Source organism: Neofelis nebulosa, chromosome 4 (genome assembly GCF_028018385.1).
Source record: "Neofelis nebulosa isolate mNeoNeb1 chromosome 4, mNeoNeb1.pri, whole genome shotgun sequence".
Classification (NCBI taxonomy): Eukaryota; Metazoa; Chordata; class Mammalia; order Carnivora; family Felidae; genus Neofelis; species Neofelis nebulosa.
Genome location: NC_080785.1, coordinates 99,220,713 through 99,235,037, shown reverse-complemented (window position 1 = coordinate 99,235,037; position 14,325 = coordinate 99,220,713). Strand labels below are relative to the sequence as shown.

At 38.2% G+C, this 14,325-nt stretch overlaps 1 protein-coding gene across 6 annotated transcripts in view; it reads right to left on the bottom strand.

Moving 5' to 3' along the window:
• STK17A (serine/threonine kinase 17a) overlaps positions 1-14,325 on the bottom strand; it is a 62,884-nt gene that overhangs the window by 21,302 nt on the left and 27,257 nt on the right. The window contains exons 4-8 of one of the 6 annotated variants that reach the window (XM_058725494.1): positions 8,886-9,012; positions 5,234-5,282; positions 4,966-5,145; positions 4,019-4,158; positions 3,459-3,919 (exon numbers count right to left, since the gene is read on the bottom strand). In XM_058725494.1, coding sequence (XP_058581477.1) covers positions 3,810-3,919; positions 4,019-4,158; positions 4,966-5,145; positions 5,234-5,282; positions 8,886-9,012 — 606 coding nt within the window. In that variant the 3' untranslated portion in view covers positions 3,459-3,809. Of the gene's footprint in view, positions 1-3,458; positions 4,159-4,965; positions 5,146-5,233; positions 5,283-8,885; positions 9,013-14,325 lie in introns of those variants that run through there. The other 5 variants (XM_058725495.1, XM_058725489.1, XM_058725491.1 and 2 more) reach the window with 5 other exon arrangements.

The following is a 14,325-nucleotide window of genomic DNA, read 5'->3' as shown; positions in this document are numbered from 1 at the left end:
GGCAATCACCTGGGGAGGCCGTTCTTCAGCTTCTTAAAAAGTTCAGTAACCATCTATCCTATGACCTAGCATCCTATGCCTATTTAACTGGGGAGAAATGACAATGTGTCCACAAAAATTCTTGGACAAGAATATAGAAAGCATCTTTATTCAGAATAACCAAAACCTGAAACAGCTGAGGGATCCATGAACAGAGGTGTGGACACATAAACTGTGGTATATTCAGAGTATGACACTGCAATAGAAAAAACAAACTACTATGGCACCTGGGTGACTCAGTCGGTTGAGTGTCTGACTCTAGATTTCAGCTCAGGTCATGATTTTCATGGTTCATGAGTTTGAGCCCCACATTGGGCTCTGCACTGACAGCGCGGAGCCTGCTTGGGGTTCTCCCTCTGCTCATCTCCTGCTCATGCTCTCCCTTTCTCAAAATACACACACACACACACACACACACACACACACACACACGCGAACAAACTACTGACGTAAGCCCCAACATGGAGGCATCTCAAAAACATCATGCTGAGGGAAAGCCACATTCCATGATTCAATCCATGTGAATCTGAGGATAAGTCAAACTATAACAATAGAGTAAGAGCAGGGTTATAGGGTACCCTGATGCAGTGTAGTGTAGATTTAGATCTACACATTTCCTTATTTGCAAATTATATCCCCACTTCCCACGATAAAACAATAGTTGAGAGTAGGCCCCTAAAGATTAAGAGTTTTCATCTAGTTTTTTAAATTATTCAACAACCTGAAGGTACTAGGTGGTAAATGACTTTGAATGATTTTGACTATTTTTAGTTTCATCAGTGCAATTCAAATTCCTACAAGTGTGAGCTTAAAATATATTTAAGATTAGTTTGTTAGTACCCTGAATATTGACCTTTCCCCCTATATAAAACAATCTATGTTGATGCCATGGATCGATCTTGCTTTAGGCCTCCATGAACTGAGCTGTATACAACCCCATTACGTTACTAGGACTGTTATTCACCTCTTGCCCAACATTCTCTAAGTAACCTTTATGACTTTTTCTCTAGTAAATTTTCTTTCAAACTGAGGTCAGTTGTAAAAGTTTAAGAGTTTGTGGTGTCTCTTAATTAGCATCTAACCACTGGACAGTGGCATTTTTCTCTTACTTTTCATGTGAAAACCACAAAACAACATTAAAACACAATTTCCCAATTGACTAAAACCACATATACATTTTGCATATTTCACAAACTTCTCATCAAGCTAAATTATTAGTGAATTTTATTATAATTAAAACTGGACTTATAAATTCTAAGACTAAATTCAATAATACTGTTTAGTTCTTTGTAAACTTGTTAAAAGAAAAAATTACCAGTATTAGGTAAGTATGAAGCTAGTTGGTTAGTCATTAATGGAAAGATTTTTATTTGGCCCAATTTTGTGAAGACTCTTCATGCTCTATTTATATCATATAAAACAAAAAATTCAGTATACTTTTACAAGTATAAATGCTTCTAAAAAAAAAAGGCACTGTACAACTCTAAATTCAAGGTACAAAAGCAAGTAGGGATATCAGCACACTGCAATCAGCTAAGTGGTCAGCTAAAGGAAAACAAATACAGCAACTGTAGTAAATGTATTTATTTTGAATGTAATATAAAATGGCTTGGAAAAAGTCTAAATGTTATCCGAATGATTCTGATTTTAAAACTGGACAAATCTATCAAGTATAAAAATATGTCATTCAATAGTGGGTATTCTCACCTCCCTATTTTTGTCAGAGAGATATTTACAAAAATTTGTCTCGAATTGTGTCTTATTTCTTCCAAGACTTACCTGAGGCTTAACCGAAGTTTTCACCGAAAACCCTGCCACTATGGCATAATTTCCTCTTCCTCCTTCTAGAACTTATTTAGAAACTGTGTAAATAAAGCCAATTTAATGAGAAAATAGTGCAACCTGATGTATGGAACTGCCTAAGCAATCTCATCTGCTGGTGCCCCTGCACCTGCCCAGCAGGGCTGGGTGTGACTACAGACCACGGGGTAAATGTCTAACACTGAACTCTCCACACACCTGAAACGGGTGGTGAGGTGCTGCCACTGTCAGGATGTGACATCTGAGAACCCATGCTAGGAAGAGAGCATCATGTGACTTCCAAAGAGCAGCCTGCAAAGGGACTGGTCTGAATTGTACACAGTATAGGGCACAGTGCACAGCACAAGCCTGGCGTGTGCACAAAGTACACGTGGGAAAGACCAACTGCATTCACGAGCATCTAACGCCCTGAGCCTAACTTTGATAAATAAGGACACTACTAAGACTTTGTGTGAAAAAGAGATTTAGTTGCTTCAAGTTACACAGTGTACACTTTTACATTTCCATTTAAAAAAATTTTTTTAGTGTTTATTTTTGAGACACATGGCACAAGTGGGGGAGGGGCAGAGAGAGAGGGACGCACAGAATCTGAAGCAGGCTCTGAGCTGTCAGCACACAGCCCGATGCGGGGCTCGAACCCACAAGCTGTGAGATCATGACCTGAGCCGAAGTCGGACTCTCAGCCGACTGAACCACCCATGCGCCCCTACATTTCCATGTTTTTAAATAAGAATTTACTATTCACTGTGGGGACTACTTACAATTGAAGTGTTCAATCCCAATCAAATTAAATTCTACTGAGTATATTTTTATATATCTTTAGGGAACAAGGCTTCCTCCCTAATGACAAAGTATCCAATGTCAATTTTTTTATGAACAAAATCAAAGTTTATAAATATTTTGGCATTTTAGAACTTTTCCTAATACAATCTGAGGTCTAATAAACTCAACAGAAATAGAGATTCGATGGCCAAGATGAATATGCTTCAAGTCTTACCCCTCTCTGGGGGATTTTGTTAACAAAAACAATACAACAGCGTCTTTGCATTGACCAAAGCAACCATCATGTTGATCAGATCACACTGACACTTGCAAGTGACCAAAATTAGGTGATAAGCATGTGAGGTGGTGGCAGGGGACAGCCTTATGAAAGGGGGTAAATATGTAAGGTGTGAGGAGGGAAACAGCCGAGAAGCCAACGCTGGTTTAATATTACAGGATTACTTAATCTACCTTGACCTTAAAACCAGAATAATGGGAGGTGAAAAATCAACACCACTCTTATTAGTGACGTTGAAGAGAAAAAAAAAAAAAAAAAATGAGCAAGGGTTTTCACTGTTGGGTTATAAGCATTAGGCAAAAACAAAGACAAAAGAAGTCAAATCAAGTCGATACAAAGCAGTAATAAAATATAAAAATAAGACATTATTAAACTATCATGGATGTTATTCTAGGTCTCAAAATTTGAAAGATACCTAATTAAAATCTTACTCCTCCAAAAAAATCCAAAGTGAAAAAGTATCAATTTTAGTAAAGATATCAATACATATATGCATATATAGATACACAAGAATAATGCAAATAGATTTACAAAGATGTTAATTTGGCACTTTTACTTCGATTTTTAAAGAAAGTAAATACAGATTATCTTTGCATAACAAATTTTCATTCTGGAGAAATAGGATTTAGAAATAAAAGGTTCAAACATCTCCCTTCTTAAAAGTAACATTGACACAGACAACTTTACCCGTTAAAACTCCTGGTTGGCAACTTTATAAATCTGTCTTGATATATCTAAATCCACAAGTTTGACAAAGTAATTTTATTTTTTTTCTATCAGTGATACCTGGTTTGTCCACTTTCAGTACATGTACCATTTGGCCAGAAGTCCATAAATAATATTAATGTTTTCAATGTAGAAATCTTAAAGTTCTAAAGGGAAGTATTGCTCAGTAGATAAATTCTCCTGGAATTTCTTGTAGCAAAGGTTCCTCAAATTTAAATCGTTTGGAAATGGCCTTTTGCTCCATTTTCTCTTTTTCAGACTGTCTGCATTGTCCTAAAGTATATGAAGTAAATACAATTAACTCCTCTGTTACAACTGATTCCTCGGTTTCTGGTTTCTGAGTATCTGAATTAATTTCAGGCACAGAATCACCTTCTTGGAGTGCATTTGCTTCTTCTAATGTCCCTTTCACCTTGAAAGAAGGATCCTGAATACTGCTCTCTGTCAACCACGGATGCTTTAGACATTCTTCTGCTGTGGCTCGATGTCTATAAAAAGATACACATTTTACACTTAAGTAGTTTAAAACTTCAATTATAAACTGGAGCATAAGAGAGGTGCCTGGGTGGCTCAATTGGTACAGCATGAGACTCTTGATCTCAAGGTTGTGAGTTCAAGCCCCATATTCGGTGTAGAGATTACTAAAAAAAAAAAAAAAAAATCTTAAAAAATAGTGAATGAATTAATCTATAAATCAACCAATTTAATAAATCAGAACGTAAGGTAGATTTATTGTATTATATTTTGGGAGTTACGAAGAGTTAACAAGAATCTTATTGTGATTCCTGGATAAGACTGGAAGTTTTGGTGTTTGTGTGCAATGCCATTCCCACAATCATGAAAAATATTTTAAGTAAAATGTCTCTGAAAAGTCCTTTTGGAAGACCAAACACAGCAGAGGATATCTGTTATACTGAGATGCAGGTTACATTTTCTAGAGACATTCTCATTTTTTAAAAAATGTTTATTCATTTTTTGAGAGAGAAAGACAGAGCACTAGAGGGGGAGGGCCAGAGAGAGAGAGGGAGACACAGAATCCGAAGCAGGCTCCAGGCTCTGAGCTGTCAGCACAGAATCTGACACATGGCTCAAACCCACAAACTGTGAGATTGTGACATGAGCCGAAGTCCGACGCTTAACCAACTGAGCCACCCAGGCGCTCCGAAACATTCTCAGTTTTGACACTTTTTCTTTCAATAGGTATAATAAGCTCAAGGTCTTATCTAGCTTAATGTCTACACTTTTGTGTTTCAGTTTAATCTGCTTTTGTTCAGAGCATACTAAAAAATTGACAAAGATCAATATTAACTAATACTTACTCAGGTTTCTTAACTAAAAGTGTCTTAATGAAGTTAATAGCAGACTCAGACACAACATCAAATTCTTCCTCAGAATAGCTTAAGTTCATCTGAGAGATGTTTAGGAACGTTTCTTGTTTATCATCACCTAAGAAAGGCGATACTCCCGTAAGCATGACGTATGTTAACACTCCAATGCTCCTAAATCAGAATGAAAATGTAAGAAAAATTAGTGACTTATTCATTTCTTGAAACTAATTTGATCAATTTTTTCATAAATAGCTCTTACCACATATCTGTTGCCATGCTGATAGGATCATAACTAAGAATTTCAGGAGCTAGTATCAGAAACAGAAGAAAACATTTAGGTGTGTGAAAAAAATTCCTAATTTGCTTTTCGAGATAAAAGTTTTTCTTAAAACCCACCAGAAATTCTAAGACACTATTCAAGATTTGGGCTAAAATAAGTTAACATTATATATATTGTATAAATTAATCTGAATTATTATAAAGCCAAACTAGATATAATTAACTTGTTTATTTTTCACACCTGCACCCTCCATTGTTGGGTCTTAATATTTTTAAAATATCTGAATGCATAAATAGTGTAATAGAAACTGACAACTGACACCTTTCTCTTCCCATATCCTCTATAATCATGCATTGTATCTAACAGATTACTACTTTCAAATCTTTCTCAATGCATCTGTGACTCTCCTTCCCTACCTCCCACCCTAGTCCAGGGTACTTTCCCCTCCTGACTTCCCCATTCATTCCACATGCCTGATCTATTTTCCATGCTGTAGCTTTAAAAGGTCTACCCACTGACAAAAAGTCAGCCAACAAAGTTAAAAAAAAAAAAAAAAAAAAAGAGCCCTGGGCATTCTCAGATGACATGCATCACACACAAAGACAACAAAGTTGCCTCTGTGGAGTTTGTAAAAAACAAGTTTGCTTTGATAATATTTAATTAAACTGCTGTCACACATACAGCAATAGAAAGACATTCGCAAATGTTTAAAAACTTAGGAGAGGTTTATGAAAATCCTCCTTTAAAGAAAAACCTACTCATTGATACAATCCAGTCAACCAAAAGATTATTTTTTTTCAAAAATATGCAAATAGGAAGAAAAGATAGGCAATCAAGTACTGGATCCATTTAAAAACAGGGGGGAATGAAGATGTTCCAATTCTAGGAAAAGACAAAACACTCAAGTCACATATTCATTACTGGTTGGGGACAACCTTCTCCCCTCGTCCCCTGAATATGAGGAATGACAGGTTGGGAGAAAATGTTAAGTAGGTTAAATTTCCTCAACTTCTACTTCTGAAACTGACTTGTGAAACAGAAGCTACAAGTATTATTTAAAACTTTTACTTTATCAGTAAAACAATTTTTAATAGTTCAAATTTAAAAGTTTTAAAAGAAACTACTAGGAAATTTAAAATGAAATGCATAGCATCCAAATTACTGGAGGGGAAAAAGTAAAATAAGAGACCATAGAGCAAAAGATGGTGGGAAGACCATATGATTTCACTCATTTGTGGAATTTAAGAAACAAAACAGATGAACATAGGGGAAGGGAAGGAAAAATAAAATAAGATAAAAACAGAGGGAGGCAAACCATAAAAGAGACTCTTAACTACAGAGAACAAACTGAGGGTTGCTGGATGGGAGGTGGGCAGGGAGCCGGGGGGCGGGGGATGAGCTAAAAGGCTGATAGGCATTAAGGAGGGCACTTGTGATGAGCACTGGGTGTTGTATACAAGTGATGAATCACTAAATTCTACTCCTGAAACTAAGATTATTAGTATGTTAACTAACTGGAATTTAAATAAAAACTTGAAACATTAAAAAAAGATAGTGGGAAGAGGGGTAGGAAATAAAAACAGCTTCCTTTTTTGTGATTATATGCTGAACACTGATATAAGAGCTTGGTATAGCAAATCCAATAAGGCAGTATTATTATGGCCCCATGTTATGGACAGAGGAATGTGAGGTACAGAGATTTCAGTACTGAGGTCACATACACAGCCAGTAGATAGCATACCATTCCCAGGCAGGTGATACTGTGTAGAAAACAAGGTGGGAGTCTTACACTCATCGCTAAAAGTCCATGAAAGAAAGAGGAGAGGCCCCCTTGTTTTTCTCTATTATATACTTTTGAATCATTTAATTGGGATTAGTTGTTTGGGATTGGGCTTGTATTACTTTTATAACAAAGATACTTCTATTTTTTGGAGGGAAAAAAAGCTCTCTTGGTAGAAAATTTAGAATTTACCAAAGAACAGAAAGCATAAAACAAAACAAAACAAACTCATTCAGGGCAATAATTACTATAAGATTCTTAGCTCGCAACCCTTCATTCTAGTTTATAATGCTCTAAACTGGCCGAAATATCTGGACTACCTCTTTCCCAGATGAAGCCCTATTAAGCCACATTCTTAAACCTTACTTTGTGGTCATGACACTTGCTGAAATTTAAGTATTCTAGCCACAAAGAATACATCAACATTTTCAAGGTTGTTTTTCTGCCTGTGATATCATTTATTACCTAACTAAAGATCTGTTTCAAATTGTAGAACTTATTTTTTTATGTTTATTTTTGAGACAGAGAGAGAGAGAGGGAGAGAGAGACAGAGAGTGTAAGCAGGGCAGAGAGAGAGGGGGACAGAGAATCTGTCAGCACAGAGCCTGATGCGGGGCTCGATCTCACAAGTTCATGACCTGAGCCAAACACACATGCTTAACTGACTGAGCCACCCAGGCGCCTCTCAAATCGCAGGACTTATGTTAAAGCTTTGAGTTAATTTTTTGTACTATCATTGCCAAACAGCTTGGTTTTCCTCAACCCTATCGTCCTCCCAGCCTTGTGTCCTTGGAATTAACTTTCCCCTGTAAACAAAGTCCCGCTATCCTCCACTCCTTCAAGAATGACTTTCACTGTCTCTTCTGTGAAAGGAGGCCTAGGCCACCCCAAACCCCGTAAAATGCAGCCTGTCTGCCCACCTGACACTTCTACTGTCAGGTAAATATGCTTCCCTTCAGGCATGGGCCCTGGGTGCTTGCTGTCATCGGACACAAAAACTATCCTCCTTAACCTGCCTGCCATCACCTCTGACAACTTCCACATTCGTGTTCATGACCCATGCAGCCACCAGCATATCCATGCTTCTTGACCTACAGGTCTAAAGAGCTGCCCTTCCACAGCTACATCACAAGGCCTTAAAATTACAAAGGGCTGTTTCATCTCTGAAATTTTAAATGTTGATATTATAATCTCTGGTCACAACCTTTAGATTATTTCACTGCCTTGCTCTGCTTACAGATATCTTTTTTGTTGTTGTTGTTACTCATTCAAACCACTATTCTTTTGCATCCTATTTTTCTTCCAGTTTATCAAAAAGGTCATAGTTTGTTTATTTTTGTACCAAACGTAAGAGCCACAGTTCATCACTTCAGCTGCTCTCTTACTAGTACCTTCACAGTTTAATCTCCTTTTTCTTTCTGGCAGAGGCTCTCAACCTTGTATCAATCCAACAAAATACCCTCTGTTTCACACATCTATGGAATTGCAGGGCTTGCAATTACTTCAACAATGTTTACTATGAACTTGAAATTCTTTAAAGGCCCTTACTTGTTTAATATCCTCCCACTTTCAGATAATATGATATCCTACACTTTGTGAAGAAAATCCTCTTCTATTCTTTTTAGAAGTAATACCTTCAATTCAGTTAGCATTTCGGGAAAGGGATCATCAGTTTGGTACCTTAAAGTTTACCATTTTTATATTTAATACAAAGGAAGGAGTCTCTGATGGCAGAATTTTAACATAGCAGATGGCTGGCCCCACTAATTAATCATGCCACATGTGAATTTGCTAATGAAGATGATGCCTGACCCCAAACACACAACACAACCCAGTCTTATGAATACTTACCCACATATTCAGGAGTACCCATAATTTCTCGGAGCTCTTCACTGTTCTTCATTATTCTTGAAAGACCAAAATCAACTATCTTAATGTCACCCAGTGGAGATTCACTTGTCAGCAGAATATTCTGAGGCTAAAAACATAACATCCCACTCTCCAAATTAATGAAACCATGACTGAATAGAAAGAGCAAGTAGTGCATAAAACACACACATTTCAACTGTGAAACTGAAATTGACAAATTTAACAATAAGCAGTCATTCATTAAGCAAATATTTTTACAATGTACTTATGATGTGTAAGGCAACAGGCCTTGTACGATCTCTTTCTTTACACTGGCTCCTGCTCAGACCATAAATGTGCATCTACCCCTATTTTAAAAACAAGACCAAGCTACTCATAAAGGAATCCCCTATGACTCTGCATTTCTTTCTAGCCAACATACTTATTGCTATTCCCTCACTTCTCAATGCAGTTGATTCTGGATTTTGCCCCCTCTCCTAGATCTGTCCTAAGATCATAAAATCTTTAATAATCAAAGACCCACCAAATCAATGGATGTCTTTTAGGCACCATTTTATACACACTGATTGCTATATAATGTACTACTGGCAACCATCCTTATATGCCCTCTTGGACATTTTCCTCCTCAATAGATCCCTCACTGTTTTCTTAGGATTTTTTTCCCTTCTTTTCTTTTAAATATTGGTGTTGCCCCAGATCTCTTGCCTACTGGCCCTCTATCTTTCAGCAATCTCATCTACTATCAAGGCTTCAGCTACCACTTACCTGCTGATGACCTCTATCTACCTTCTACCCTCAGCCCCTTGCCGACTCATAGGTCCAATTAAAATCCATCTTGTCATTTGGCTGAAATGGGCCACACCTTCAGCTCCCACTACTGAGCAAAGGCCATCAGTTCAGTAAACACCTCAAGAACAGGTTCTTCCTTCAAACCCCACTAAACCCATGCCTCCCCTTCTGTACTCCCAGTCTCAATGCCCAGCTCAGCAACTAGGGAGTCATCCTACAGTAGTTCATCTCCTTCATTTTTCAACCATGTCTCACCCTTAGTGAAGTCACTGGCATGCCAATGCTATTTCTTAAATTGCAAAAAACCCGCTGCTTAAAAGTTTGGGCTTTCATTATTTCTTACCTGGACTACTACCCTCCTGCCTCTAACTGCCCCCACCTTCAATCCATCCTTCACTGTACAACGATCTCATCATAATGTAAGTCTGATCATGATACTGATGCTAGTCCTCACCAATGGACACACTCTCAAATGGGATGTATTTGACCATGGGTGAGAGAGAACTACCCAAGGCCACAAAATCAATAAGGTTCATATTCCTGGAGTCATTTTTTTTTTTTTAACCCAAATGAAAATAACCTAAGACACTTTTACATAAAAAGTCAAACAGATATATTATGGACTAGAATATAAAATTCATTAGAATTTTTGAAATGGCACTTGAAAGAAAAGTTTGTGTTGCTTCAGAAAGTCTACACTGTCTTCTGCCATTAAGAAAATTTCCAAAGATAAATTGAGAAGCACCAGTACTAACAAACTATAAATACCTCACTGTAGCACGACAAGTGTTTTATAACCCAGCTTCTGCTTCCTCTCTAAGATTAACCTCCTGCCACTATTCTGTAGGCAATCTGTGTTCCAAATCCAACAAGCTGTAATCCCTAAACAAGATGTGCACTCCCACATCTTATGCTTTTGCATTATGTATTGCCTTTTCTCAGGAAGCTCTCTCCCGGACAAATTTAGTTTCGTCATTCACTCCATGCATGGTGGCTCTCAACAAAGCACTGATTCCTCAATAAAGCCTTTTCTGATGCCCCCTCTGGTCTTCCAGAGAGGGTTTGATGCCTGACCCCTCTCTATTCCACAACACCTTATACATAGCAAACTTATCCCACTATTTAGCTAATTGTATTTTTCTGTCTTCTCCATCACACTGTGGTTCTCCAGAGTTTTACAATGAATGTTAACATTTCCTTTCCTTCCATGCATATTCAACCACTCCACTGGGCTTCTGTGTCCTCATTCCTCTACCGCAGGTCACTAAAATCCAGCAACGTATTTCCATGCTTTCTGGACTACCACCTTAGCAATGCTTGGCATTGCCGCCACTCCTTCCTTGTTTACAAACTCTTTTTCTCCTGGCTTCCAGAACAAACACTACCCTGGTCTTCCTCCTAATACTCTGGTTGCTGTGTGTGTCTCCTCATCTTCCTTTAACTGGGCCATTAAATGGTGGGTTTCTCACAGCCTGATCTTGAGGCTTTTTGCTCTTTTCACTCCACACTCTCACTTCACACAAGGTATCTGTACCCAAGGCTTAATTATCACCTATACATTAGGAGTCACAGATTTTATCTCTGGCTCAGACTCTTCAACCAACTGCTTACCTAATCTCTCTCCTCTGATGTCTCAAGGCTATCTCGAATTCAACATGCCCAAACCAGACTCCTATTTTCCCTCCCAAATCAGATTTCCTGTATGTCAATGGTCATTACACCCCAGGGAATGCCATCCTCACCCAGCAGGGTAGAAGAAAACACTAGGAATCACCTTGGTCATTCCTCTCTCCCCACTTTCTCCTCATTTAACTAACGTGTCACCATATCCTACTGATTTTAAATCATAAATGTAAGCACTTCTAAACTTTACTTATTTTTCTCCAACTAGAGAACAATCATTCAAGCTACCATCAATTTTTGCTTAATTGCAACAGACCCTAAATGGTTTGCTAGGATCTATTTTGCCCATACTTAGCCAGAAGGAGCTTTTGCACTATATAAATCTGATTGGTCACCCCCCTGCCTAAACCCTTCAGTAGCTTCCCATTACTCTTAACTTCCAAATGTATTTGGAAGCTTCTAATTCGAGCTCCTGCCTAGCTCTCCAGCCTCATTATAAACTTGCTGCCCTTGGCCCAGGGACAGTGAGTCTCAATGGACACTGTTCAGTCTCTCCTACTTGCCATGCTCTCTCTCACAAAAGTATCTTTGTATACTTGTTCCCCATTCTTCTTTTCCTGGTGTCAACTTGCTGGGAAGACCCAGGAGGGCAGTGAAGCAGATTCTAACAATGTTCAACAGTGAAGAGCTGCAATATGAAAAAAGAAGTTGAAGTGTAGACAGTCCCTTTTTAAAGGGGTTCAATGTTGACCCAACCATCCATTCTGCCCTTATCAGAAAATACTTATAGATTATTCAAAGTCTGGATTCAGAAACAGAGGATGGGGAGAATCTAAAGATCCATGAGCCACAGTACTGGTCACTGTGATAGCACAGGATCCATGCCAGCACATGGGAGGCACACGTTATTTACTGTTTGAAAGAAAGGAAAAAACATAACTAACTATAAAAAACAATTTGAAGGGTGTCTATTTTGTGTCAGGAGTGGAGGCACTGTAAATATGAGTGATAACAAGTCCCTACTGACAGAGAGCTCACCATCAGAAGAGAAAACAGAAGCACCTATATCAGGCTTGACTAACTCTGCTGTGCATTTTAAGTGCTGTCATAGACAAAGTGCTCAGGTAACAAATAAATAAGAGGGAATAATTCAGCCTTGGAGAATTACACAGGAGGTAAGTGAGCAGACCCTAAAGGATAAGAAGGATTTTGACATTAAAAAAAAAAAAAAAAAAAATTATGGACTGCATACTGGAAAAATAACAGAAAATAAGACGTGAGTTCCCTGTTCTTTTGGAACCTTACATTCTAATGGGGACAAACAAATATGAATAAATAATACCACCTCAGGTAGTTTTAAGCACCAAGGAGAACTCAGAGTAGGGTAATGGATGACAGTGCCTGTTGTGTGTGTTTGTGTGCATATGCATGTTATATTCAGAATAGTTGAGGAAGGTTTCTCTAAGACAGTATTTGGGGAGAAAGCAATGCTAAGAAGGAACGTCATGGCAGAATACTTTGGGGGGTGGGGTAGGCAGGGAGCATTCCAGGGAGAGGAAAGACCCCACCCAAGGCAAGGACAAGCTACTAGTGGAGGGACTGCACACTGGAGAACAGCACAAAGGTGAAAGGGACAAAAGTGGTGGCAGGCACAAAGAGGGTGGATGGACAAGAATCAGGGCTTTCTGAGCCATTCTGGAAGAACTGGAAGAAGTCAGACCACAGGGGAGGGCAAGAGGACATTCCAGGAAAAGAAAATGTCACATGCCAAAGAATACAGGTGAGCCAATATATAGCATGACACATGCAAAGTATCATCAAATACAAGAATGTCTCTGAAGAATGTGCCTTTATCCTATTTTTAAAGTCTTGAAAGGGAGAGCGTGAGTGAGGGATATGATGAAGCATGGAATGAAAAAACACAGAAGAAACTTTACACATTACAGTGGCAAAATCCACAGCCCATTGTGACTGTTGCTGTGTAGGAGCAGGAACAATAAGGTGCTTATGTCATTCACTGACTAATATAGTCAGGTCAGCAAGAGAGGACAACTGGTTCGATTTTGATTCTCAGACCCAGAATCTGAGGTGCTCGCAGAACCACCCAGAACAGTTGGAAATTCAGTCTGGAGAGAATATAAGGCTGAGGATACTGCTTTGGAAAGCAAGGGCACAGAGGCAAGACTAAAACCATGGAAGTAAACAAGAGGAAGAGAATATGGCAGAAGAGAAGTGGCCAAGATGAGTTTTGGCTGATAACCACATCTAACGAGAGACAACAAGAGTGATGAAGGCACTCAGAAATGCAGTCTGAGAGGGAGGCAAAGAACACAGGCATCGTGTTGTAGTAAGAAAGGAAGGAGAGGATCATCAAATGGGATGAGGGGAAGAATGAGGACTAAGAAAAAGCTACTGAATATAGCAAATAACCAAAGTCTGAAAGACTTCTGAGAAAGTAATTTTTAGTAAAACCATGGGAGAAAAAGCTAGATTATAATAGGTTGAAAAGTAAGTTGAAAGACTAAGCGATCTTTATGTTACAGGCCATTCTGGCTTAATTATCTGTGGATACTCTCTAAACTGGTGCTGTCCTATGAAAGGTACTGCAAGTCACAGAATGTAATTTAACATTGTCTAGCAGCCATATTATCAAAAGTAAAATGAAACAGATGAAATTATTTTTTAATTCAATATGTCTAAGATATCCCTTCAACATGTAATATATAAATTATTGAGATATTTTGCTTTTTCTTTTCCATACTAAGTCCTTGAAATCTGGTGTAGAGTTCACACTTTGAATACACCACAGTTCTCAAGTACTCAACAACCACAAATGGTTAGTGGTACTGGACTGAACACTGCAGCTATAAACGTTGTTAATAAAAAAGGATCTAAGTGATATCCCAATAAATGTTTAGGAATTCTTAACATCTCTTGCATAATGTCCATATTACCACTATGCAATCACAGACTGTACTTCATTTTGAAAACATATGAAGTTTTGAAAACT